The 27889-nt window shown below is 46.1% G+C and overlaps 1 protein-coding gene across 2 annotated transcripts in view; it reads right to left on the reverse strand.

Moving 5' to 3' along the window:
• PLCL2 (phospholipase C like 2) overlaps positions 1-27889 on the reverse strand; it is a 191448-nt gene that overhangs the window by 41343 nt on the left and 122216 nt on the right. For both annotated transcript variants that reach the window (XM_027086550.1, XM_027086551.1), the window contains exon 4: positions 8370-8445. In XM_027086550.1, the coding sequence (XP_026942351.1) occupies positions 8370-8445 (76 nt within the window). The remainder of the gene's footprint in view (positions 1-8369; positions 8446-27889) is intronic.

The following is a 27889-nucleotide window of genomic DNA, read 5'->3' on the forward strand; positions in this document are numbered from 1 at the left end:
CCAGACCTTCACAATCACCTCCCCCCTTCCCCAGTAGCTCAGGCCCCCACATTCCAGTGCTGTGTGGAGTACTGGAACACGGAGGGCACAGGAGAGAGATGGGTCAGTCAGTGAGTCCCCAGGCCTCTCCCAAACTATTTCATGACCCCACGGCCTATGGCAGATTCCAGAAGTGTTCAAGACGTTGGCAGACAGAGCTTGAAAGAAGGGCTTTACAACCAGATACATTTGGTTTGGGAAATGCTGAGTTGAACTAGGGAACATGTAGCATGCTGATGTGTCCTAAGAATCTCCAAAGGGGAATACGTTGTGTTATGAAGATTTGGTGATGAAACCCTTTGCCCCAGGAGCATATGACTAGCGTTCCTCCAATCAGGCTTTGGGCAATGTTGGCCTTAGAAGTCAACGCCAAACACTTTATCCTTGAATTAAAAGGCTCCCGCCATAGAACCCAACCTCTACTTCCAACCCTAATTTCTGCTGCTTCCCAAAGCAAACATTTCCCTTCGGACAGGACAACATACGTCATGGGCATGGAAAGCACATCTGGATGACGAAGCCTCTCCCCTCTGGCCCACCAGAAAAGCCCTGTCCCTCCGCTCTCCTCACACGGACCGTACATGCCTCTCTCAAGCCCCTAGTTCAAGCCCTACCCCCTCCCTGTCAACAAAACCCCTGGCCTGCTCCCTCTCTCAGACTCCACTTATACCCGTTGCCTAATCTACTGGCTTGGTTGTGTTTTATAACTTTAAATGGTAGCAGAGACCGTGCATTAGTTTTTGCACCTCTAATAAATACTTAGTACAGCACTAAACACACTCCACAGATGCGCGACTGCATTTTTCCTTTACTGTGTTAACACGTGTAATGACATATTTTTGACAAGGCACTGACCTATAATGAAAGAATACAGCTTAATTAAAATTGTTTCTAATTCCTTATTCTTAGAAGATTTACCGCTAAATATTGTTAAAACATTCTTAGAATGCATTTGTTCACTTTACCCACTGCAGTCCCTTATTTATATTATATCTCATATATCATATCACGTCATATGATTTGTATACCACAGAATTTGAAAGACAGAAAAAGCCTTAGAGACCATCTAGGCTATTTACTTCATTTTAAATCCAAGAATACCTAATCAGATATATGTGTGTGTGTGTGTGTGTGTGTGTGTGTGTGTGTGTGTGTGTTTGTGTGTGTATAAAACTTTCTGGTATTTGAGAAAGATGATTTAATTTACTGTGGACTTTACTTGACTTGTGGTTTTTCTCAAATTTAATAAACAAGTGTAATGGAATAATAACAAAAATGATTTTTATGGGAGTGCCAGAGTTGAAGGAAGCCTGACCCCTCCCCAGAAGATAATCTGCTGAGCTGCTGAGAGTTGCCATTTATTTATTTATTTGTTTGTTTGTTTGTTTATTTTTGGCTGCATTGGGCCTTCATTGCTGTGAACGGGCTTTCTCTAGTTGCGGCAAGCAGGGGCTACTCTTCATTGCAGTGCATGGGCTTCTCATCGCAGTGGCTTCTCTTGCTGCAGAGCACAGGTTCTAGGCACACGGGCTGCAGTAGTTGTGGCATGTGGGCTCAGGAGTTGTGGCTCACGGGCTCTAGAGTACAGGCTCAGTAGTTGTGGCGCACGGGCTTAGTTGCTCCACGGCATGTGGGATCTTCCCGGACCAGGGCTTGAACCTGTGTCCCCTGCTTTGGCAGGCCGACTCCCAACCACTGTGCCACCAGGAAGCCTGCGAGTTGCCATTAAGATGAAAAGTGATGCGTTCAGAGACTCTGGGTTTACAGGGGAGGAGGAGGCAGAGGAAGAAGTGACAAGAAAGCACAGCTTTGGGATCTGCGCACAGGACAGATATCCAGGGAGGTCACACGTCCGCCCATCTGCCTCCCCTTCACTCCTGGCACTGGGAAATGTCACCAGTGAAAGCCGTGCTGGGAAGAAGGAATCGCTCTCATCAATCCGGCAGGCAGGCACGGAGCAGTCACCCCTTGCAGGGCGGGGAGGGGTGGGGAGAGGCTCAGAGGTGAGCACGAACCCAGGAGGGGCCTCTCTGCTCCACCCTCTAAAGAGAGCTTCTCGTTCAAATGCACATTCCTGGGCCCCAACCTCCAGGATTCAATACTGGGGGGCGAAGCAAAGAAACTGCACTTTACACAAGTGTCCCTAGGAGACTCTGACCACACTTGTAGGAAATCCTGCTGCGATGACAGCTACGTGGTCGTCTGAAGGCAGGATGGGGTAATGGGCACCTGAGACGGTGGGGTATGGTGAGACAGCTGGTTCCTACAGACTGCCTGCTTGTTTAGCCTTCCTGCCCGAGTTGGCCTAGTTGTCACTTTTGTGATCATCCCTCTACCCTCCCTTACCATCAGCAAAGGTTCCTTTTGAGGGAATTAAGAAGGATGGGGCGGGGGGCAGGCTGGCCCACCGACAATGACCTTGCTACTTCCTGGCTTCTGTGGCTTCACTGTTAGTTAATTAAAGTGCCCAGGAGAGCATCTGGTGATTCTTAGAAGAGGAAAGAGGCCGAGGGTCCCAAAGGAGTTAAGGGTTCACATGTCTCACCTTCAGAGAGGTCACTCTTCACCTTCAAAGTGAGGCGTTAACTCTCCCCCTTGAAACGCACACTGACAGGCTGCATGCAACTCATGCATCCGTGCCATCGCATGGGATGACTATTTGATCTTCTCTTTTTAGGTGACTGTGATCAGGCCATTCCAAAATTGCTGCTTAGGCAACTGATCTGAGGTCACTGTATTCTCGAACCCGTGGGGCTATCGGGGACGCATACAACTCACTGTCACTTAGAAGGAGGAAAATGAGCCAGAGAGAAGTCGAGTGACTAACGTAATACCACACAGCAAGACATGGTACAGGGGGCCCAGGAGCCTGTGCTGGATCCCCAGGGAAGAACCTCTTACTTCTGTAAATTGGGGCTGAGAAACAGCCTGACATAAGCGAAGACAAAAGTTATAGGCTCCCAGGCTTCCTTTTGCAAACATTGTTAACGGAACACTGTGAAGTGTTTTCAGAATGACTCGTACAGATGATTTTACATTTGCTGTGTTGAGCCAGACAATGATGTTGAGCAAAGCAAGTGATGGATGGTGACAGGTTACTTATCCGGAAACCTTCCCTGCTAAGAACACACTGCAATCCCAGGAGTTTGCAAAACAACAGAGGTCTCTGAGCAATGTCATGTAGGTCTGCCTGGCATCCTGCTTGTTCTCCTCACACGGACGCGTCAGGCTCTCTCTGCTTTGAGGTAAGATAAATCTATCAAGCTTGGTCCCAGGGGAAAGGCCGGCAGACCAGAAGCAGCAAATCAGAAAGAGAACAAAAGAGTCATGTACAAACAGGCGGTGGGAAATGCAGCACGAACTGTAGGAGCAGTAGGGAGTGAAAGCCGAAGGAGAGGAGATGGAACTAAACTATGACCCCTGGGATGGGATCCGAACAGGAAGCCCCAGTGCACAGCGTAAGGGCCCTGAAAACTTAAGGCTCCTGGGGGCATCGCTGCATTAACCACGGCAAATAACCACCCTGGGTCATCGCAAGTTCAAATTACTTTTGGCAGCCCAATTTAAGAAAGCAGAGATGTGTAGCATCCATTACAGAAAAATTTCCAGTAAGCGGATTAAAATGAAGGGCAATTAAAGCTTTTGTTATTTCGAAAGCTGCCTTCCATCCCACTTTACTCAGTAATGATGCACCCCTGCCACGCATGGGAGCCCCTCAGAGCTTTCAGAATAGAAGCTTCTACTTCAACTTGGAAACAGCAGGGACCCGACTCTCCTGCCAGAAGAGGAGCCAGGCTCTCGCCCACTGGGTGCAGACACCACCTCTGCACCTGGCCTGCCCAGAAAGCCAGGGTGGCAGGGGTCCTGGGCGGCAAGCACCTGCCTCACCCACCTGGCCCCAAGCCTGGTGGGCGTGGCCACGCCTCCTCCAGGACCACGCAGGTCAAGGATTCCTGTCGCAGCTTCCACCGCTCCATCCCTTCCTTCCTCTTTCTTAAACTTAGTAAATTAAATTAAGTTTAAACTTAGCAGTGATTTAATGTTTGGCAGAAGGATGCATACACCTAGTTTAAAGATAAAGAGTTGTCACCAATCCCCCCTCTCCAGAAGCAGTTAACATTCAACCCCTTTAGCTGAGTTTGTTCCATTTTTGTGTATCTATGCCCCTATTGCTAAGTAACAGGCATATACTGTTTAGATTTTTTTCCCCAAGCATTACTTGTTAAACTGCCCAGATGAAGGATGAGAATTTGGCTATTTTCAAGCTCCCCACCGTCAGGACTCTCGGCCGTCTGGGACCTAGCTGCTCCTGAATCCAGCTTTCGGACAGCTCTCCCCTTTTATTCCCACCTCTACCCCGACCCCCAGCGGCATCTGCTGCCACCGGGTCCCAGCCTGCTGGGGTCTCCACGAAGTCAGACTGTGCCCCCATTCCCACCCGCTTCAGGCTCAGCTTTCTTGAGTCAGCTAAGTCAACTTTCCTTTTCCTGTTTCCAAAATTTTGTTGCTCCCATGTTCTTTGTCCTTTTAAGTTCTTTATTAAAAAAAAAAACAACCCTACTGTCATTTTAATGAGGCTCAGAAAGGAGTGGACATTAAATGCATGTTAATGCACCATCTTGGACAGGAAGTAAGCTACTGGCAGGAAATAAGTCATTGATTTCTTTTTTTCTTCCCAGAGAACAAATGCTTTTCCATTTAAATTCACCTGATGAAAACAGCCAATGCACCGAAGCAAAGCAGTCTGGACTACCTCCTAGATCACCTTCCTATTCTTTACGGAACAGATCGATTCAGTGACTAACTAAAATTCAAACACAGGCTGCCGTTTTGGGGCCATCGAAGGAGAGAAAGAGCTAGACATCAGAAAGTGGAAAAGATGTTTTCCCTGAAAGAATCCGGCTAATCTTTTATCAACTTTTATAAACTTTTGAAAAAGAACTTGTATGAACTTTGACAATGCTTCTCCCTCTGGAGATTCCGGCCCTGCCCCAGCCCCCGTGTGTGTTCCTTTCCATCACCCACTTGGATACTTCCTGGGAGAACAAGCATTTTTTAGACCCAGTAGGACGTGTGCTCGTTACTGCACACAGACCCGTTCCCGCACGGCCGTACCATCCACCACTTCTCTGTCTTTCTCACTCGCATGGCAGCCCAGATCCACTCGTCCCACACCCCTCCCCGCGATCCCAACATTCAGTCCGTCCCTGTCGCTGGCACCACTGGCCTCTGGCTCTGAGCAAATGCTCCACGTCCTGCCCTTCCCGTCCCCGCTTCCACCGCACCCAAGAGCCGGCGTCCCCCCCTTCTCAGTGGAAAACACTCCTCCACCCCAGGATGCGTCCACACGCCACGGCTCTCCCTTTCCAAGGTCAAGTGTTTCACAGCCACGCTTGATTCCTGCCCCCCTCACTTCCTGCATCCTTTATCCTGGGCTCATCTTTTAGCATCTTTCTCTCCGCCTCTTCACTGGATCTTCCATATTCCTAGGAACGTGGTTTTCTTATTAAGATTTCCCTTTAACCCACCAAACTTCTGTGCTGGCATATTCTCGTCTTAAAAGAGTGGGCTACACAGCCTGCCCCAGCTGCCCCTCACCTGGCTGCTCTCACCTCCCTTCCTGGTCCCTTTGGGTCCCTGTCTGCTGCGCGAGGAGCTTCCTGGCCCACCTTGGCTGTGGGTCTTCACTTACCGGCGTTCCTCACCGGCCTCAGTCTCTCCTCCCAATAACGGCCTCAGCAGACTCATTTCTAGCTCCAAAAAATCAGTTACACAGCGGGGAGTCTGAACCTGTCCCAACTGGGCACACTTTTCAACACGGGACTGGAGGCGGGTGGCGTGTAACTCTGTATTTTCAGTTATTTACGTGAAGGTTTGCCTAATAAGAATATAGGTTTGTGTTTAAAAGTGTGGAATACTTCTAAAATAATCCTCTCTTCCAGCACTTTGGTGACCTATACCTTCACTTTGTAATTGCAAGATTAAAGATCTGCAAGCAGAACAATTACTCACCAAAAGTAAAATCTTAACGCAAATGCTATTGAGCCCAACACAAATGAGCAGCTCTTCAGATGACTAAGAACGATGTGCCTTACGATAACTATAAACATAAGAAACAAAGATCAAGAGACTCTAAAATAAGCACTTGGGACAACAGAAGGGCTGTGTAGGCGGGCGGCAGTAATTATGAAACCGGGACATGATCGTTATGTGCTTCTGAAGGGCTTTCAACCCGAAGCAACTCAGACCATTACACAGCGGTTATCCCCACTCCTACCTCCCCAAGCAAAACCCTTAACAGACAAGACTCTTTAGCTTTTCAAATACAAGCAAATATATCCCTTACTGAAATCGAACAGAAAAACAACACGAAGCTGCATGATGCTAGACATTATCAAATTTCATAAGGCAAGGAAGTTGCAAAGAATTGCCAATAACTCAAATTGTTAAAGGAATAGCCAGTTCTTTCTTTCCAATAAATTGTGGTTTCAGATTCTAACGGTCCACAATTCTCATAGCAATACATGCATTTAATAGAATCGAATACTTCCTAAAAGTCAAATCACATTTAGCCAGTTAGTATCTGAGCGACTCCGCTGTGCAGATGTTAGAACAGATGTCACGGGTAAAACAGAGAGTCACTCAGCATGCAAGCCTGGTGCACGGGAGGTCACTGTCCCGTTTGGAAGATGGGACACGTTAATAAAAGACACAGTGACCGAAGAGGCTTGATCGGCTGAACCAGATACACGTCTGAAGGGCTGAATGGAATGGGTCCGGAACACACATCCCGGAATCAGGAAAGCCCCTGGGAGACTGATGAGATGAGAAGAAGACAAGGAAAGACTGGCAGAGAGGAGGGAGACAGAGGTCCTACCTTGTGGAAATCTAAGTGGAAACACACAGGGGATGGCAGAGGAGGTGGGGCAGCCCAAAGCCCGGCTGGATGAACAACCTCACATCTTCCTCACTGTTCCCGACAACCTCCAGCGGGTCCTGCCCACAACAGTCCTCTGCACACAGCTATTATGATGGTCACCTGAAAGCTCAGCTTCTCTCCCCTTCCACTAAAAAACCAGGGGTTCCCCACTGCCTCACAGGCCGAGTTCAGGCTCCTGAGTCACACACAGTAAGTACTCAATGCGTCTGACTGTGCGTGGTTACTTCCATACGTCCTGTTTGATTTGAAGGTTCTAGAAGACAAAAACCAATCTTGCTTATTGTTTTAAATATTTTGGTATGTAACAGCTCTTACAAGTATCTTAGGCATAGTACAAGTTCAAAACATATTTATTAAATAAATGAACAGATGACTTAATTCATACTTTTTAATATAACATTGGCAAAGTGGGTGGGCCAGTTGGCAATGACTTTGCATAGGAAGTTAGAAGTTTAGATTTGGTCAGCTACTCAATGATTTTGTATAGGGTAGTGACATGATAAAAAGTGGTATTTGACGTAACTTGCTTTAATTGTGGTCGTAAGTGTCCCAGAGAGGGCTAGAAGTAGAAAGATGACTTTGCTAATAATATTTTGCTAACAAGATGAGGATTTTTGTCTCTTGATTAGTCACTAACGTGCATATTCTTCAATAAACACCAAAAGAGAAATTGTCGCATGTATCTTTGCCTTTCATCTATTTTAAACGAGTTCATTTCTGAGGTAAGAGATGACTTTTTTTTACGGCTAGGTAACAGTTATGGCCTCTTGATTTGAAAGAACAGAAACCAAAAACCCTAGAAATTAAGGACAGATACTCTTATTTATGAATTACAAATATTCTCCACATTAGAACCTTCCAAATTGACACTCAAAATTTGAAAATTGAGAGAATTGCATTTTGCCTATTCTTATTACAATGCAGAACACTTGACTCTTTGGTTTTATCACAGCTAAAAATTACTGAGACGGTTGTTTATGTAAGTTGAATTTTGTAATCTAGTATAGCATTTGGTTGTGAAATGAATGAATTCCTCAGCATGTGAAAATGCCAGTGCATTGACAATTTCAAGAGGCTGTAACTGGTGCCCACGGAGGTGGAAGAGATTTAGCGCAGAGGGTCTCAATCTGGGCTGTGGCTTAGAAATGCTTGGGAACCTTTAACAGCTATGAACGTTTAAGCCACACCCCAGACCATGTCAATATATTTTAACAGCTCCCCCCAGGTGAGTCTATTATCCAGGTTTGAGAACCAGTGAATTAGTATTTTCTTTAGCCATGAAGAAATACTTTTTATATCTGGTTTTCTTGATATAGTATCAAAAAGATGAAATAGCTCAGGGGCAAACTACTAACTTTATTTTAAAGAAAAGAAACAAATTCTCACTCACCTGCTTTCTGACAGTGTACAATCTTTTCATACACAGCGTCTGCATTTTCAATCAACGCCTTGAGGGACTGGATCATCTGCAGAGGAAACATCCAGACAGGAGGTCACACAGACAGCTGGACACAGGAGGGTGCGCTCTCGGGCACGAGGCTCTTCCCCCAACGCGGCTGACGGGAGGCGGCGACTCGTCCCTCCATCTGACGTCCCACTACTCAAGTTCATGTGTGTACATGTTAAATGATACAGTCACACCTCCCCACAAGGGCTTAGACCAGACTGTGATGAGTGTATTCCTCGGGTGGTTAGGCTTGCACAACACTGGATTTGAACCTCAAGCCAGTACCTGAGCTCGTTTCAGTGTGAAAAGCTACAAATAAACATGTGTGCACATCCAATCTGTCCTTCATTTTAACAAAACCTCCTGCGTCACCTTACGGAAAGCTCCAGCACCTACGTGCCTTTCTCACCTCAGCCAAGATGCCTCCACCTGAATCAGTTTAAAGCTTAGGTTGAGGATCAAACAACAGCATTTCTCTGATGCACCACTAATGCTGTCACTCAAACAAGTAGTCTTAACGTGCCTATCGGTGATTTTAAAAATTCAGCGTTGAGTTCTTGTTCTAAATTGCATGTGCTTATTTTAGGAGCCGCGCCTGAATTAAGAAAAAGGAACAGGGTACAGCTGACCAATTATTTTACTCACCAAAATGCTGGGGAAAGATCTGTCTGAAGTAAACTTTTTGGCTCTAAAATCGCTATGAAAATGGGATGGCCAGCTTCAGTTCTCATGGCTCAAATGGGGACAATTATGATCCTTGCCATAACTGTAGACTCTAGCTTTTTGTTTTCGTTTTTAATTTTTATTTTATATCAGAGTATAGCTGATTTACAATGTTGTGTTATTTTCAGGTGAACAGCTAAGTGATTCATTTATATATATATCTATTCTTTTTCAGATTCTTTTCCCATATAGGTTATTACAGAATAGTAAGTAGAGATCCCTGTGCTATACAGTAGGCCCCTGTTGATTATAAGCTTTTTGTATTTAAATATTTCACATGATAATATTACTCATCTCTTTTACAGGGCCATTCTATTTTGTATAACAAATACCAATCCATCATTGTTCATTCCTTTAAATTCTGCCTTGTTTTTCTTTATAGTATTTATCACTAGCTGCCTTAGTAATTATTTTATAGAAACTAAATATACATAGGTTGGATTATTTCTATAACTCGAAGAACACCATATTTTATTAGTTATACTTATTTAAACTAAAGCATAATCAACACGCCTCTTAAGAAGTACACCAGATTCTTAAAGTGAGTCACACAGCATTTATCAACTTCCACTGTTCTAAGAAAATTACAGTAAACACTGTGAGGTTTGAAGGCCAAAGCAGGTGTTCATTTATGCCTTCATTCATTATTCATGGAAGGTGTCCTGTGGGCAGCCGCTGAGCAGAAATGGGGGGCAGGGTGACCTACAGGACACAGCCCCTGTCTTCAGGAAGTGCACAGCCCAGGGGCACGGCTCCCACTTAGAAAATTCGGTATTTTCACATTCGTTCTTCAAGATCTGAGTCATTCCTGCAAATTTAAATATTCTACTTTACAGCTTGACATATTGAACAGGCAGTGATAAAAATGAATAGTTCAGAACTCAATTACACTGATAGAAAGTCATTTGTACCATTACATAATTTGCATACTGAAAAGGTTCATACCATCATCAGTAACCTTCTTCAGCTCTGAGCCGAGCCAACGAGAGGCATCACAAAGCAAGGACTTCCCCCAGCAAGGATGGTGGTTGTCACAGCTCAGTATCAAAGAACTGGCCAACCGTGCCGCCACCATTCAGACAGGGGGGAAAAGCAACAAAATGAACCTGGTCATGAGACAAGTGGGCAGGACAGGAGCAGTAACAGAAGGAAAGCAAGAGAACAAAACAGCAGCATTAAGGCCAGACTCACGCATCCCAACAGCCTACGGGCGAAGGTGGTCAAAACAGATCCACATCCGGGCTGGGGTAGGCGCAGAACGAGCACAGATTTACATGGGTTCCTCAGCTTTGTCATCTAGGACAAGGTATGAAACATCACGGAGCCGTAATTTCCTACCTGTAAACTGAGCTGAATAAAAGACATTATGAGGGCTCATAATATCGTGGGGATTAGAGGAGAGGGTGCTTGCGGCTGGAACTTGCCAATGGTGAAGTCGCAGTGGACTCCGCACTCACCCGGGGGCCCGGCAGAGCTCCTTCTGGAAGCCCCCAATTAGCTGAATGAGTGTGCCTTCCTGTCCTGTTCTCACTGGCAATGTTTTACACACCCATTACTGATACTAGCTTTGTTGACAAGCCTGGTGTGAAGAAGCTCAGAGAAACAACAAATCGCACTATTCCTCTAAGAAGCATCTTCCAGTTTAAAGTATTGCCAAAGGTTAAAGAGTGCTGCACCTTTTAACTGTAAAAGACACGAAAGGCTTCAGAAACGCACGTCCACCTCCAGGGGCTAGAGAAGGACGCCGCCCTGCCCCTGTGCTCTGTGATGCCGGAGGACTGATCCTTTACTCTGGGGACAGTCATGCGCTGAGGCTGCACGTGTGGGACCCTGAGGTCGGTGCTGAGAACGCATGAAGAGCAGAATGACCCGGGGCCACGAGCAAACAGTAATCACATAAAACGTGGCAGTGCCACCGCCGCCCACGTGCTTCTGGGCGTGACAGTGAGACGCTCCTAAGCCAGGGCAGGGTAGCGGGACAGCTCAATACCAAGTCCTTCTCCCAGTAATGGGGGTGAATGTGTCCCCCGACTTATGTGCATTATATAAATTATGAAGGTGGCTAACACCCCAGGTGAAGGATGCAAACACAGTGAAAAGCCAGCCCCCCGGGTATGGAAGTGACCAGCGGCAGGTCCCTGCAGAGCGTATCAGAGGGGATTCCAGAGGCAGTCAGCCCAGGAGAGGTGGGTACCTGCTAACCAATCAGCAACTTTCAGACACAGGAAGAAAGAAAACCCACCCAGACCTTAGCAGAGATGATTCACTTCCCCACACCTGTCATGGAATGAGCGCATCATTCCCTCTGGGAGGAGGAACTGCCAGTTTATATCTTTTTATAGTTGCAGGGTACATATTTATAATTAAGTTTATATTCTTGCCCACAGATTGAGTCCATTAACCCTCCACTCCTGCAACATTCGTGTGAGTTCTCCTCGAGTAAAGGGCCCGTCTAGGTGTTGTTCAGGGGACTCTCTGGCCCGTGGGCTCCTGTAAGCGCACTTGGTTAAAGGTCCAGTGGGCCGAGAGGGCAGGACCAGGCCAGGCCGGGCCTCCCTGCCTGCCTACCCGGCTGGCTGAGGTCTTGTTCTCGCACAGCTGACAACTATGACTGAATGCATAGGGGTGCTGCCACTTGGGCTGGGTCTGCCACTCTGTAACGAGGTGCAATTATAAACAGTGCAAGTGTTGGCTGAATGAGTCAAAATGGAAGTATTTCAACGCCTCCTTGGCATCAGGTACGTACTTGGCGTCCTCCATTTCCTCTAATGCTCACCAAAGTCCACGGGAGGTGGGTGTTGGTGATGCTGCTTTCACAGATGTGAACACTGAGGACCCCAGAGCAAAGCCACTTTCCCAAGGTCACCTGCTGTGATGAGCAAAGGACTGTAACTACTGAACAGGGGGACGGGGATTCCGTTTGACTCAAAGCCTCTGCTGTTTCCACGATACCAGGAAGGTCTTGACCACGGGCAGCAGCTGAACAGGAGGAAAGCGCATTCCAACCAGGAGGATGGACAGAAGCATTAGGGAACGTCCTGGCTCCCGACGGGTGTTACACACAATATGTAGCATCATCTCAGCTACTGACACGGGCCCAGAAGTGTGTTTTTATAAAGTAATATTTCTATAAAGCACTTTGGGAAAACATTTTTTCAAATGACAACATTAAACAGTTTACTTGGCTCCACTGACCAATTCATTATTAAAAAACAGAAATCATTTATATTTCATGTGAAACCACTAGAATAAGCATCTCAGACTAGACAAAAGCAAATACGTGGGGAGTGACGTCAAGAGATGAGTCAAAGGGAAAAACTGCTTTAAGTCATCTTGTTTTCTCTGTATACATTACGGTAATATGTGACTATAACGCAAGGCCCGGTAGAGTGACTGGTTTTATAAGCATGATCTGCATTAATGCACATTTCATCGATTCACTTTACATGCACAGGTGTAAGTCTCAGCACCGAAATCAGACATCCCGCTGCCGGCCCGAGTAACTTACCACGTGGACCCTCATATTGTTTACAAAGTACAAGATGCTTTCAAATAGCTGTTGCTCATGGATTTCACATTAGTGTCCGGTTAACAGTACCTCCTAAATTTCTGGAACAAACGCATTAGGATAATCTATAGATTTAACATAGCCCAGAAACCCATTTCATAAATTCGATCAACTCTAAGATAAGGTTTTTTGTTTTTTTTTTAAAAAATAATTTTATTCATTTTTGGCTGCATTGGGTCTTCGTTGCTGCACGTGGGCTTTCTCTAGTTGCGGCGAGCAGGGGCTACTCTTTGTTGCGGTGTGCGGGCTTCTCATTGCGGTGGTTTCTCTTGTTGCGGAACACGGGCTCTAGAGCGCAGGCTCAGTAGTTGTGGCGCATGGGCTTAGATGCTCCTTGGCATGTGGGATCTTCCTGGACCAGGGCTTGAACCCGTGTCCCCTTCCTTGGCAGGCGGATTCTTAACCACCGTGCCACCAGGGGAGCCCCTAAGATAAGGTTTTAATATAGGTCTCAAGAAGATGGAAAGTAGGAAGTTTCAACTAAAGGCAAAGTAAAAATTAAAATTCATATTTTATTAAGCTGGAAGGAAACCAGAAATGCCTTCTGTAAGAATGCCCTGTTTTGAAAGTAACTCCCCATGTTAGTATAAGGCAAACGTCTCTGTTTATAGGTGTGATTATGAGAACCATTATTATATTAATATATTTTATATTACTAGATTTCTGTAGACTGTTTCTTTATTTTCTGTTTTGCAACCTGTGCTACACAGCCCTAGAAAGTGAGTCCGTTCACCAACGCTGAGAACGTAGAGAAAATAAAAACGAAATTCCCTCTGGAATCTGTCAGCTTTGGTGCTTTTTTTCTGTGTTCTTGAAAGTAACGTCCTCAGTTAACAATGCTACTTTTGTCTTTAACACTTTACAATAATTATTACTGTATGGGTGAAGAATTTTTGAACCAAATGCGGGAACTCTGGGATCCGAGACTTCTAAATTGAAATGCAGAGGTAACGTTTCCTTTCGCGAAAGCTTCCAAGTACAGCAAAATGTCACAGAGTTGAACTAATGGAAGAGAAACCATTTATAAAGTTATTGTTGGGAATTACCACATAGCTTTTTAATACTTGAAAATAATATAAAAATCACACATTTGAACTGGGGCATAAAAGTTGCACAGCTGTGGCGGTCTTTAGGCAGCTGCAGGCTGCAGTTAAAGCCCCTCCACCTCACACAGGCCGCTGTGCGGGCACCCCCCACCCGGGGCTGAGGCGTTCCAGGTCAGCGTCCCTTCCAGCAAGGTCACTAGGAAAACACTCTATAAACAAAAAACCGCTTCCAGAGTAATCTGTCCTAGTTTCCTCATGAAACCTGACTTCTACATTTTTCACCATGCAAATTATAGAAAATTACAGAAAAACAACCTATATAATAGAAAAATGAGAGGAATAACTCTGCCAGGCAAATATCAAATGATATCACTTATATGTGGAATCTAAAAAATAAATGATACAAATGAACTTATATACACAACAGAAATAGACCCAAAGACAGAAAACAAACTTATGGTTACCAAAGGGGAAAGGGCAGAGGGATAAATTAGGAGTTTGGGGTTAATATACATACACTACTATATATAAAATAGATAAACAAGAACCTACTATACAGCACAGGGAACTACACTCAATATCTTATAATAATTTATAATGGAAGAGAATATGAAAAAGAATATATATACAGCATATATATGTATAACTGAATCACTTTGCTGTACACCTGAAACTAACATGACATTGTAAATCAACTACACTTCAGTTAAAACATAAAGTTTTTTCAAAAAAGGAAAGAACTCTGCCATTTAGAAAACACTACTGGATTGTTAATGAATACGTAGAGAGGAGTGTACGTGGCCGCTGCCACACACCGACCTCCTTGCGGGTGTGATGGGAGGCGCCAGGACAGAGATCAATGTGCAATACCACTAGGCTCTCTAGACATTTCCACTTGTGTTAGAGGAAAGTAGGGAACGTGGCTAGAAAAGGGCCAGATTGGATGCGATACAGAATTACGATTTTTTTTTTCGATACGCGGGCCTCTCACTGTTGTGGCTTCTCCCGTTGCGGAGCACAGGCTCCGGACGCGCAGGCTCAGCGACCATGGCTCACGGGCCCAGCCGCTCCGCGGCATGTGGGATCTTCCCAGACCGGGGCGCGAACCCGTGTCCCCTGCATTGGCAGGCGGACTCCCAACCACTGCGCCACCAGGGAAGCCCCCGGAATAACGATTTTAAGCTGAGATGTGCTGTGATCAAGGTAGAATTTCAGGCTCTGAACAAAGAGTAAGGAAGGAATGGGGGATGGGGGTATGAAAGGGGGGCAGGACGCAGTGGGGCTGGGAAAGAGAGATGGGCTGGAGAGGGTACATCGGGAAGGACAGAGCAGGACCCGGTGACTGATGTGCTGTGGGCACAGAAGGAAGAGCCAAAGACAAAGAGGGTAAACCGGACAGACGAGGAGGCTGTGCCGCACCCGACCGCTGCAAAGTTTTTCCAGGTTTACACTGTGTCTCTAAGGTGTTAACTCATCCCGGAAGTGGAGTTCCGCCCCAGCTGAGCAGAGGAGTTGGCAGTGAACGGGGCAGTCTTTTGAGGATCTGCAGCAGCAGCTAGAAACCGTGGGAAAGCTTGGTTCTAGGGCTGGAAAATCGGAAGCTTTCTGCACCAAGGTAGCAGCTGAGATGAAAGAATGTCTACATCTCCGAGGGAGGAATTTTAAAGCTAAATGAGATGAAAACATCACAGCAACACGGCAGATAATAATAAGCAGAGGGAAGCTGTATAAGAGACACAGAAGGAGTGGTCAGAGGGGCAGGGACAGAACAAGGATGTTGAACATTTCCAGGGGTGGGAGGAGAGTTTCTGGAAGGTCTACAGTGTTAGGAGCTCCGGACTTGGTCATTTGGTAACTCTGGACAATAAGATGGCAGTACTGACAGTTCTGCTGTGTGACAGACATATTCCTAAAAATCACCACACTATAAAAAAACCTGTGTGATAAAAAACACAAGGTTTGTGGGGAAAATTGGGTCAGGGCACAACACTCAGAAATTCTGCTGTGACACATTACAAAAGGCAGGAGCAGAATACAAGTGATAGCACAGTCCTGCACATGCTACGTAGTTAAGGAACGCAAAAACGCAGCAGTGAGCGTGGCGTGTGGCACCCGACCTTGAAAAAGACCTGGAGGGAAGGGCTGCAGCTCTTGAGTTACTGTGAGTGGTGGAAGGAGGGGGTCTGATGTCTGGTGAGAGGTTATAACTGAGATGCGGAGGGCGCAGCGCAGGACACACCCGGTGATCTGATGTAGCAGCTGGTGGGTGTGTGAGGTGGGTGTGTACATTCAATTCACCCAGGTGCAGTTTCTGCGCTCGCTAGTGTTTCTTGCCGTCAAAACCGTGCACAGGTAAACACAAAATCCGCGTTCAGTTAAAATTATCCCTTACTGTATTGATCACATGCAAATAAATTTGCATGTTCAAAACAAGTGTTATAACTGACTATAAAAGGGAGAGTATTTCAAGATCTACGCAATTTTCTTGAGAAGTAAACTCTCAGTATCTATCATAGTCAACTGAAGTATGCTTTTGGCATCCTATAAGACCTCCTCCACACTGTATTCAACTATTTTAACAATCATTCCTTGCCAGAGAAGAGATGCCAAGTGCTGTGTAAATCTGGAGCAAATTATGAGCTAAGAGTGACCCAGAGTCCACATTCAGGAAGCCAAGAATTCTCTAGCTTTTCAACATGCTCTGATTCGTCATAAAGTTCACTGCAAAGCTAGGGTGGTAGGTACCTAAGGGTGAGGCACGTAGCTCTCCTGTTACTTACCTTTTATCTGAGCTGTACGCTGAATCTTCATGCACTATATTTCAGATCAAACCCTGTAAACTGAGATCCCATTTCACCTGTAAGTATCTAGCTGAATTTTCACATGATGAAAAGCCTCTCCTACCACAGTCAACGTCTCCATCTACCCCTTCTCACTCTAAATCAATATATAACCATATTCACACACTTAGAAAGGGCTGCATTTCACAGATTAAACTTCAAGTTTTAACTAAACAGTAGTTCCTGCAGTGAATTACCATGTCAATATAAAAGCAAAGAGACATTATGCTTATTATACACAGAGTAATACAGGTTTTGCCTGTACTCATCTAAACAGCAATTTGGATTCAGTATAAAATTCATGGAAATAAACAGTATCATGTAGTCAAAACAACCAGTTTATTGCTCTAGGTGCTTTCTTTTCTCCTAGTTGCTTTGGTGCCTAGTGCACTTGGGATGGACCAAACGTTTACATTGTGGGTATTTCTGAGAGGCACTTCCAGCATTAGCCACTAGAAGTCCTTAGTAATACACATTTGTAGGCTGGAGGAGAGCAGAAAGGAGCAAAGACAGAGAAAACACCATAAAGAGGAAATTAAGGAGGGGGAAAAAGAGCACTATATAGAGGAATAAAAGAAAAAAGAACAATAAAATCACAGAGCCAGAGCTTAGAGGAATTAAAACAGTGAATGCACAAGGGTGATCTACCTTATTAAAAACCATCCTTCAAATCAGATAAGAAATTTTTATTTTATGCAGACAAGTTAATAAACTATAAAGCCACAACCAAACCTTTACGTGAAAGGAAGTCACTCATATTTCTAGATGAATTGAGACTTAGATTACTAGAAGTCTCCATGTTCCCAAATATATTTAAATAGGTCAGGGCTGGTGAAGCTCAGTAGTGCAGAATAGCACAGGGAAAATAGAAAAGGGCTCTGGAAAAGCTGGGAGTTCCAATAAACCAAGAGATTAGTTACGAACTCAATGTACAGATTTTAAATGTTTATTCTACCATGAACTGTTGGCAAAGTTTTAAATGTTCTGCATAGTTTTAGTTTCAGAAGTACACAGAATGTCAACAAGTCAAAAAGAATTTTGGTTTTGATCTTGTACTGCTTCTGCTGCCGTATGATACGATACTCAGAGAAAACGAAAACTGTTGAAAATTGAGCAACAAAACAGAACCCAAACTACCCTAAAAAGGAATTCCAACGCAACTATAAAACTATCCAGAAAAACGATGTAATAACTCCTACCACTTCACATCACGCTGTGCTTTTTTCTGCGTAGACAGCACGTATATAGTAAGTTCACACGCACTCAAATGACAATAACCCTCTTACTTCTCCATTTTATGACCAACCTCACACAATCAGAAGTTTCCTTAGGGAAGAACTCGGGATGTTACATGTCATTTTGCACAGGATTACTGTGGGAAGCCTTATTCCACATTCTCATGCTCAACAGGCTACTTTATAGCACATGATGAATCATTCTGCACCACGGTGACCTCACGGGTGCACGCATACCCCATCCTCCCCAGGGCCCTCGGTCACGGGCAGCCTCTCGACGCTGTAAAACACTTCTCCGATTTTCTCAACTATAGTAGCGATGTGCTTACGTGACACCCTCGTACCATCTCAGCATGAAATTTAAGTGCACCTTGTGCTCAAATACCCTCTGCGGCCATGACGGCAGGAAAGGATATGAGTACGGGAGGGGCTTAGCAGCTGGGAAAGGAGCTTTCCACTAGGCCAGGAGGCAGCCAGGGTGTCCAGTGGGGATGCAGTCTACAGCCGGCCACTTGCTTCTGCTTCCAGTAAATGTCTGGGAGGAGGGAAAGGAGGGGCAGGGCACCACTGTGACTTCCCCAGTCTTCGAAGTTTTAAAGACTTTGAGTGCAGAGGCTACATCTTTGATGGAGGGGAGTGTCTCCAAAGAACTGATGAGACTGGTTTAAAACCTGGCCTAAGGGCTTCCCCGGTGGCGCAGTGGTTGGGAGTTCGCCTGCCGATGCAGGGGACACGGGTTCGTGCCTCGGTCCGGGAGGATCCCACGTGCTGCGGAGCGGCTGGGCCCATGAGCCATGGCCGCTGAGCCTGCGCGTCCAGAGCCTGTGGTCTGCAACTGGAGAGGCCACAACAGTGAGAGGCCCGCGTACCGCCAAATAAATAAATAAATAAATAAAACCTGGCCTAAGTCTTCCCTGCAGGAGAAAAGGGGAACTCGAGCTCGTTAAAGCCAACTACTCAGTGAGCAAGCTACTTCCGGAGACTGTATTAGGAACCTCTGGATGCTACATAACTCTTTCAAGAGACCAAGGACCATTTAGAGTTCTGACATGCTCATTGAAAACTATTATTATGAGGGACTGCCCTGGTGGTCCAGTGGTTAAGACTCTGCCTTTCAATGCAGGGGGCGTGGGTTTGACCCCTGCTCAGGGAACTAAGATCCCACATGCCTCGGGGTGCCGCCAAGAATTTTTTTAAAAAAATAAAAATAAATACAACTATTATTACGAAATTAATTAAATTTCAAAAGATACAGTTTGAATTAAACATAGTTTCACTTTTATTACCATCTACTTATATCAAGGTTTTTCTCCAAGGGGATCAAGGTGATTTTCAAACTCCTAATTAACAGACAGTAATTCAATCATAGTCTTACTGTAAGGTGTCATTAGTTTCTCTCAGGTCTGCGATAGCTAAGTCTAGATGTTAGTTAACAGAGGAAAGCAAGTGGAGACCTCTCTGGACTGAAGAGCATTATTTTTGAGCCCAGTAAAGAGTCTGCCGTACTCTGGAACAGCAGAGCTAGGAGGGGGGCAAGAACCACTCGACCAGCTACTACCATATTTACGGCCTTTCTGGTGTCAACCACAGAACTCACAGGCTCCTGCATCTTCCCCTTTCTGAGCAGAGAGGCAACTCCCCACGCAAGGTGGTGGGAAACCCAACCTTCTGCTTTTCACTTTGCAACTTTAAACCTGCCTTTATGAAATGGAGTAACCACGTCTCCATACATAGCAAAGTGCTGCGGTGAAGTTCGAGTGATGCTAAGATATACACACAGAGAAGTCTTAGAGCATCAAGAGCTGCTTGTTTCTCGCCTTTGAACTCATACTGACCTGATAATGAGTACCGTGTATTGAGAATTTCCTATGCCCTGGGCTACTTACACGTGATCTCACCCCCTGGGAGGTGGTGAGACCCTGCCGGTTCTACGGATGAAGAGGCGACGTGCCCGGTCGCAGAGTGCGCACCAGAGCAGGGACTTCTCACGCTCAGGGCTCATAGTCTCTGCTGGCACCACCATCCCCCAAGCCCCCCTCACCCACTTCCAGGGTGCAGGCAGGGTCCCCTTCCTCCCCCAGGTGCTAGTCCCAGCGTCTCTGTGCAAGAACGATATTGTACACACGTGTGCACACCCACGCCCACCTGCCCGGGGCTGTGTGAACTTACAACTGCACTCACGGAGATGTGTCCCTGGCAGAAACACCAGGGCACATGTCCTGTGCCCTGGGAGTCAGCTCACGGCGCAGGTGAGAGAAGGACCAGCACAAAGCCTAGCCCAGGTGGACCCACAGCCCGCGGATACTGCGTGCGGGGTCCGGGTTTCCTTCCCCGGGAGCACAGCAGTGTGGTACCCAGCAGGGCCTGCGAGCGTCGGGATGAGGGGTGTGACAACTGAGGGACGGTGGCGGTCTGGCATTCAGGGACTTCTCGTTTGGCCCACCAGGAGCCCATGCCCACCTGCTACCTCACGTGGCACTCAACTTCTGAGCATGCTTTGGAAAAGCATGAAACGCTCTTCGTATAGGAGCCATGTTCCCATCTCAGCGGCCTTTGCTGAATCAAGCTGCTCTCCTGTCTGGCCTCCTCTCCCCGTCATTCCTCAACCCTGGGGGTGTCTCCTCCTTAGGACCCATGAATCTTTAAGAGTAGGGCGTTGCAGACAGGGCAAAGAACCCTCTGGTAAAGGGCAGGGAAGACTGAGGATCTGAATAAGAGGTAAATGGTCTGGGGACCTGAGACGCTCGTAGCTTCCTTCCTCCCAGCTGTCCCAGGCCTGGCCTCCCGCCTCAGGCCCTGCCCTTCCCACAGGCATCTGGAGCTGTCCAGGAACCTCCTCTTCCTGGACGGGCGCAGGTGCCACTCACCGCCTTAGGACGGACACGGTGAGACCCTCTGGTACTGAGACTGGAAAGACAGCCACTCCACCCTCCAGCCGTCACCAGCCCCAAACCTAACGCTCCCAAGAAAGGCTTTCCGTGCACGCATAAATGAGCCAAGTTCAGGGAAATGTAGGTACTCCGGGACCTAGACGTAGGGCGGGAAGGACACCTGATATGTGCCCTCTAGATCAAGGGCATTTTCTTTCACTCATCCATTCATTCACTCATTCGTTCATAAATATATTTTGAGTGCCTGCCCTGTGGCAGGCTCTGTCGTGAGAATGCAGTGCTGAGTGGGACACACAGGGTCGCAGCCACCCGGGGGCTCAGATCTGGGGGAGAGAGAGAGAGAGGTACCTTAAGAAAAGGAATCAAACCAACGCATGTATAATTACAGGTTGTAATGAGTGTAAGAAAGCAGCAAAGACCCTCCAGCCCCACTCCCAGCCACCGTGGGAGAGGGTCTGGGTTGGGGCTTCACCTCCAGGTGGAGGTGGAGAGAGCTTTAAGTAGAATGTGGTTAGTACTGCCTGGATTTTATAATTCTAGAGAAAGCCCTCCTTCCCGCCTTAGGGGAAGGTGAGAGGAAACAAGGGGTTTTCAGAAGAGATGCAGAGCCTGCCCACCGGCTCCACCCAATTCCCCTTTCTCTGCCCTCCCCTCCCCTTCCCCTAACAAGAAATGCTTGACCTGAGCACGACTTAAACTCAATCCTTAGACGGCTCGTTTGTCGTGCCTCATTACCAAGCAGCGCAATCATGATTATACATCTCGCTAAATACATGTGAACTAAAGTTAGTTACAAATTTTACTGGATTATAACACAAGATTCTGGTCGACTGTCACCATTTTTCTGCTGCAATAGCACGCTGTCCTCATGGGCACTGTAAGCAAACTGGAATTTTCACAGGCTTTCCTTTCCTAGTTCCCGCCTCTGGTGTTTATAGTTCTGACCATCCAACACTAACAAGTAGTTTTACTTCTTCGGGGGTCCACTGCCTCTTCCGGGACAGAACTCAGGGGCCCTCCTCCTACTGGGGTAACAGAGGAAAATGATGTTCTATGGATCTACATTCAAATCGCACTAAGTACATTATTTAAAAAAGAAGAAGAAAGAAGACCTTTAAAGTCATGATTTAAGCTGGCCAAAGTGAATCTGGAAAGCAGGGCATCAAAACACCCGAAGGACTTTTTCCGTGATCCTCTTTTTGAGGGGTTGGCAAACTTCTCCTGTGAAGGAGCAGACAGTGAATATTTTAGGCGACTGCTCTCACAGTGTGAAAGCAGACACAGAACGCGTCATGAACGCGCTCTAACAAAATTTCCTTATGGACACAGAGGCTTGAATTTCATATGATTTTCACATGTCCTGAATTTTTATTTTTCGACCATTTAATATGTAAATGCCATTTTAAGCCTGCAGCCCGTACACAAATGGGTGGTGCCGGCCAGGCCCACAGGCCAGCGTTGCCCGACCCTGCTCTAAAACGCCACACCGCGCATCACCTGGTGATACTGGACTAAAAGTATTCCAGAGGATATAGTTTGACATGCTACATGCACATTTTAGAACAGAACATGAAAAATCAAGTGCGGTTGGTATTTTAAAAGCATAAACGTATGTTATATGTAAACGAAGGAGAAATTTGGCCACAGAGAATTGTAACATTGGTCAAAGGCTTTCACGGGCTTATAACACAGCTAGACGTTAGTTTTAGGAAGGCAGCTAAAAATGAGTAACTACCATCTTGGTTACACTTTGCTAAATACTCAAAACAGCTATCTCTATTCACAAAGACAGATTTTTTTTTTTTTTTTTTTTTTTTTTTGGCTTCTGGCTTTCGGCCACCAGATAAGTGATTATTCAAAGCTAAAATGATTTTGTGCCATATAATGACATAAATGATGGTGTCACTCCATTTAATCTCTCTCTGGTATAGGAGTATAATAATTATAAAGAAAACTAGAATAATCACCACTGGTTTCAAAGAAAATACTTCAAGATTTCCATAAGTCGATAAAGGACTTCCTGTATAAAATCTTCACATAAAGATCTATAAGAGTTAGCCCTAAAGATGTGACTAATACTAAACGTAGTAGGGAAAGAAATGTTTTAAACTACTTAACATGTTATTTTTAAGTTAATTGATAATTAAGCTTGTAGAGTTAAACTTAACTCTTAACACATCATACTGTCCACCCACTGAGTTGACTGGGAGAGTAATTTTCTTATGGTTCAGAATTTTAAATGCCTGAAGTTAGAAAAGACTTAAAAACCATTATTAAGTGCTATTTTTATCCCCGATAGATTCATGTGGTAGTAAAATCAGATTTCTGCTGTCAAGGGTGGTTATTTTAGTGGGGTGAGTGGCATTAATTATTTCCTAGCAATCTGGGGGAATATAAGTGAACAGAATGAAAACCAGGAACCGTTAAAATAGAATAATAAGTGACAGTTCCTGCGGTCCCCACTGGCACAGCGGTTAATGTGTATGGTGGAGAGTTACCGCCAGACAAGTGCAGCTTAGAGGGGTTTGGTGAGGCTGGGGGTGAGCCCTCCCCACTACACAAAAATAGAAATAATGAATCCGTAGGCAGTGCTGAATTTTATTTCTCTTATAAACCTGAGGTCAAATGTAACATATCAACAAAATATATGCTTAAAGCTTAGAAAGGGCCAAATATTACTGTCAGGAATACATCAAGTTGCAGAGAAAAATCACTACTGCCTCATTATTCAAAAGACTGTGGAAAAACACCTTTAAAAAATTTCTTCCAGGTCATGACTAGGGACATAAAAGACAGGAAAAATAGGTCAGAAATGAGTACATCCTACTGCCAAGAAGTGATGCCAGAAGGTGGCCCAAGTAAGTGTCAACAATTACATGTAGTACTCAAAAAAATTCTGAAATATATGAGCTTTCATATAAACTGGTTATTCTGATAGCTTCATTTTCATGGAGCAGATTCCATCTAAAGTATCCCATTTCTTAGAGAGTTGTCTTCTAAAATGTGATTGCACATCCAGAGACTACGTGTCCATGAAAACAGAGGAGACTCATCACTGCATTTACAAACCGATCTACGTACCACCACTAACAATTTTCTAGAGGTATCTGAGTAATTTCAATCTTTCCAACTCAACTCCGAGGGGGATTTGCAACGCTGCCGATTTTCTCAGTGGAAAAGCATTTGTTTCTCTAAACTATATAAGAGTGGGTGTCAATAAACCAAGTTAAGCTCCAGTGAATGGATCTTGCATTCGCCAAGTCAGGGAATGACATCAGAATATCGAGATGCTAAACAGTAAAATTCTGTTATCACCGCAACTTACATCCTTTGTAAACTTCAACCTGAATACAGACAATGATGGGACACAACGAAATATTAAACAATTCATCTTTTTGATGAATCTTTGACAGAAGAAAAATACTTCTAATAAAAAGTTCACGTGTGTGATTCTTACTGGTTAGTTGTAGCCAGCACTGCTAAAATAATCACACAGGCAAAACATCCCCATTTAACTGGCTGGAGAATGTTCTGAATCCCACGTGGAGCTGACAGCACGGGCAGCCGCAGGCTCAGGTGGCAAAGGCAGCCACCTTCCTGAGCGGGATGAAGAATCACCATGGGCTTCACACCCCCAACTCCCCATCTGGTCAGAAACCGCCACCCTAGGAAAACTAAGATAAACAGTGAAGGTGCATTTCCTGGGTCCTCCAGTGGGGTGTGGCCCAGAGAGTGCTGGGTGTTTCAGAGTAGAGTCCACATGTAGGGGGCTCCAAGGGTTCTGTCCCAGGACAGCTTACGACGAGGGAGAGGAACACAATGATCTCTCAAAGCAGCCAGCACAGGCTGCTACAGCTCCCTCTGTCCCAACGGCACAGGTCAGAGGGTCAATGAGAGACGCAGCTCCCCTCTGAGTCCAAGGTCAGAGCAAGCCGGAGGGCTCCCAGACACCAGGGGGGAAGCAGGCTGAACGCATCAGTGAGCCGTGAAACGCAGGTTCTAGATTGGCCAGTTTTCACTTTTGTGGATCTGAAAGGATTTGGAACTCACAAGCCGGTAAAGACATATAAATTATCACACACCAAAAGCCAACTCAGTCCTTTGTTTCTTTTTTGGGGGGGGGGGGGTACGCGGGCCTCTCACTGTTGTGGCCTCTCCCGTTGCGGAGCACAGCCTCCAGACGCGCAGGCTCAGCGGCCATGGCTCACGGGTCCAGCCGCTCCGCGGCATGTGGGATCCTCCCGGACCGGGGCACGAACCCATGTCCCCTGCATCGGCAGGCGGACTCTCAACCACTGCGCCACCAGGGAAGCCCAGTCCTTTGTTCCTTGATCATCACTTTCCTGTTTGAAAAGGATTTCTGCCACAGAGGACAATCACATCCACAAAACTGGCTGTAGACACAGTACCACGCCGTGCACACCACAACAGTGATCACAAACTTCAAGATGTCAAACAGATTCCAGATGCTGTAAAAAGTGTTCTCCTCAAGAAAGGGCTACATATTATTAATAGTGTTTGATGCATGTTTCAATAGCAAATCAGAAATTCTGATTCTGGAAAACTTCAATTGCTACAAGACCATATGCATGAGATACATCTCCCTGCAGTTATTTCCCCCCTTTTTTCCCTCTCTTGGCAATTACTAGGCTTAACATAAATTCTTCATCAATCCCAACATGCCAAAGGGAGGCCACATTTCCAAGATGCTCTAAGAAGAATGTTATTCACTTAACAACACTAGTCAAAGTATTCAGACTCCGTTTCTCTTGATGATCATTACATAATCCCTAGTTCTTACAGCTGGCACATCAGACTTCTGACTGCCTCAGCACCCGGGTCTCTCTCTAGGTGATATTTCCAGAAGTTTGTCTTTCTGGGAATCCAGGAGATGAAGTGCCATGGGGAGGGAAAGGCTGCCAGCTGCATGGCGACAGCAGGGGGAGGTGTAAGGAGGAGAGTGTGAAGCTGTTTCTTTCCCAGAGATGTTGCCATAGTTTATAAATCATTTTGCCCTGGGGCTTTCCACCTACTCAAAGAGCAAGTTTCAGAGCCTGGGTGAAAAGCAGCTATCTTGTAAAAACAAAGACACTTCTCCGTTTTAAAGGTCAGATTAGATTTTTATTTGGGTTCCCACCAAAACGACAGGCTTGAAAGTCAGGATCTGTCAAGGAGAAACTCTTTTCTAAATTATTTTAACATATCAAGGAACAACACATGTAGGTCCCAAGAGCATCACCCCTAGGGTAGAAGAGATGCCCCCCCACCGACCACGGCTGGGCCAAGCGTTTGCAGCCCTAGGACAGGAGGAGGAAAGGGGCAGTGGAGGGGACATTGGGAGCCCGCCTCTTGGAGCCTTGAGGACGAAGGACAGAGCCAGGAAATCCCTGCGCTGCACACACCAGCCCAGGGTGGTGGGCTGGTGGGCGGGCCTGCGCTGCACACACCAGCTGGGTGGGCGGTGGTGAGCTTTAGGACGTTCTTTAGCAAGGGAACAGAAAGGAGACTTTCTGCAGCTGCACCCTCTCCAGGCAGCTAGTGGCCACTCTTAGAGGAGCTGAGGGAAGAGAGAAAGTCTGAGAGACGGAGCATTTTACCTAAAGAGTCAAGCAACCACAACCCAAAATGGATAATGTGAATTAAGGCAATGGATCAGGGTTACGAAATGGAACTAAAATTGAGGGACACCCACCTGCCCCTAAGAGAGCTGGGAAAGCTGCATTTCCTTCCCCATCTGGGCCGAGTGTGTGGTCTGAACTCAGTCTCTGCCCCACAGGCATGAGGTGACAACAGGCTGAAGAACCTGGAAGTCGGCCAGCACTGCTGTCTCCACTCGGCCCAATTCTGTTTATTCGAAGCCTAGTGGGGACAGGAAGTTGACCAAGCAAACCAGGATAAGGAAGGCAAACGCTTCTTCCCAGCCTTGACCAGCCGCTGATGCTCGTGGCGACTGACCAAGAAAACCACGTCTGTTACTGACAGAGGACGCTCAGAATTTGAGAGATGTACACGGACTTTTAAAAGATGTCCTGGGGACTTCCCTAGTGGTCCAGTGGCTAAGACTCCATGCTCCCAATGCAGGGGGCTCGGGTTCGATCCCTAGCAGGGGAACTAGATCCCGCATGCATGCCACAACTAAGAGTCCACATGCCACAAGGAAGATCTCGCACGCTGCAACTAAAGATCCGGCGCGGCCGAATAAATGTTGAAAAAAACGTCCTGGTGGGTCTTTGACAGAAAGAAGAACTCAGAAAACAACTTAAGCAGGTAACTTTAGCCACTGAAGAAACAAAATAAATTATCTCTAGTCAAGAAGAGAATATATCAGAAATAAACACTGAAGGAATAATACAAGAGCAAAATCCCACATTCAAGTGGGATCTGATGGGAACGTGGGAAGCAATTCCTCTCCTCTTGCACAGGAAGAAAACAAGACTACAGCACTTCAACGATCTTAAGTTTTATCAAAAATGTAGTAGTGTTCTTCTGCATAATGCATCTGCTTACAAGGAAGTTCCCTAACTTTTCTGGAGCTCTAGGTTCCAGATATATTACATACGTATTTCCTACCAGATTCAGTGAAATAAAGCGTTCGAGAAATAAGCAATCTTGTTCTGCCCCCTTGAGAAGCAACAGAAAGGCTCTAACAGAGAAGTCAAACTGTGGGAGACCCCACCAAACACATGGCCCCGAGCCACAGCCCCATAACCGCTCCCCAGGTGGCTTGGTTCAAGGGCTGAAGTGATGCCAACGGCAGGCTCCCGTTTCTCGTTTACCAGTACGGTGGGACAGCGCCGCAGTCACTCAGGAATTGTAAACTGCAGAATAGTATCTGCAGTTGGTGCGTCAGATGGTACAGTGGCTCGCTTCGCACTTTATCACTTCTCGTCTGAAGACACCATCTGACAACGTGTGGGACTCTGTTAAGGTTTGCATCTCTGTCCTCCCAGAGAGTCTGGGGCTGGGTATCAAATTTAACTGGTAAAAAGCAGCCGCTGATGAAGGCTCTTTCAAGGGGATGGCCAGCCCCTAAAATGCTACTGTTTCGCAACTGTTCTTGCTTAGTATCTGCAGGTGTGTGTTTCGCAACTGTTCTTGCTTAGTATCTGAAGGGTGTGTGTGTGTGTGTGTGTGTGTGTGTGTGTGTGTGTGTGTGTGTG

The sequence above is a fragment of the Aethalodelphis obliquidens genome, unplaced genomic scaffold (assembly GCF_003676395.1).
Source record: "Aethalodelphis obliquidens isolate GAN/ISIS:26980383/991018 unplaced genomic scaffold, ASM367639v1 scaffold56, whole genome shotgun sequence".
Lineage (NCBI taxonomy): Eukaryota > Metazoa > Chordata > Mammalia > Artiodactyla > Delphinidae > Aethalodelphis > Aethalodelphis obliquidens.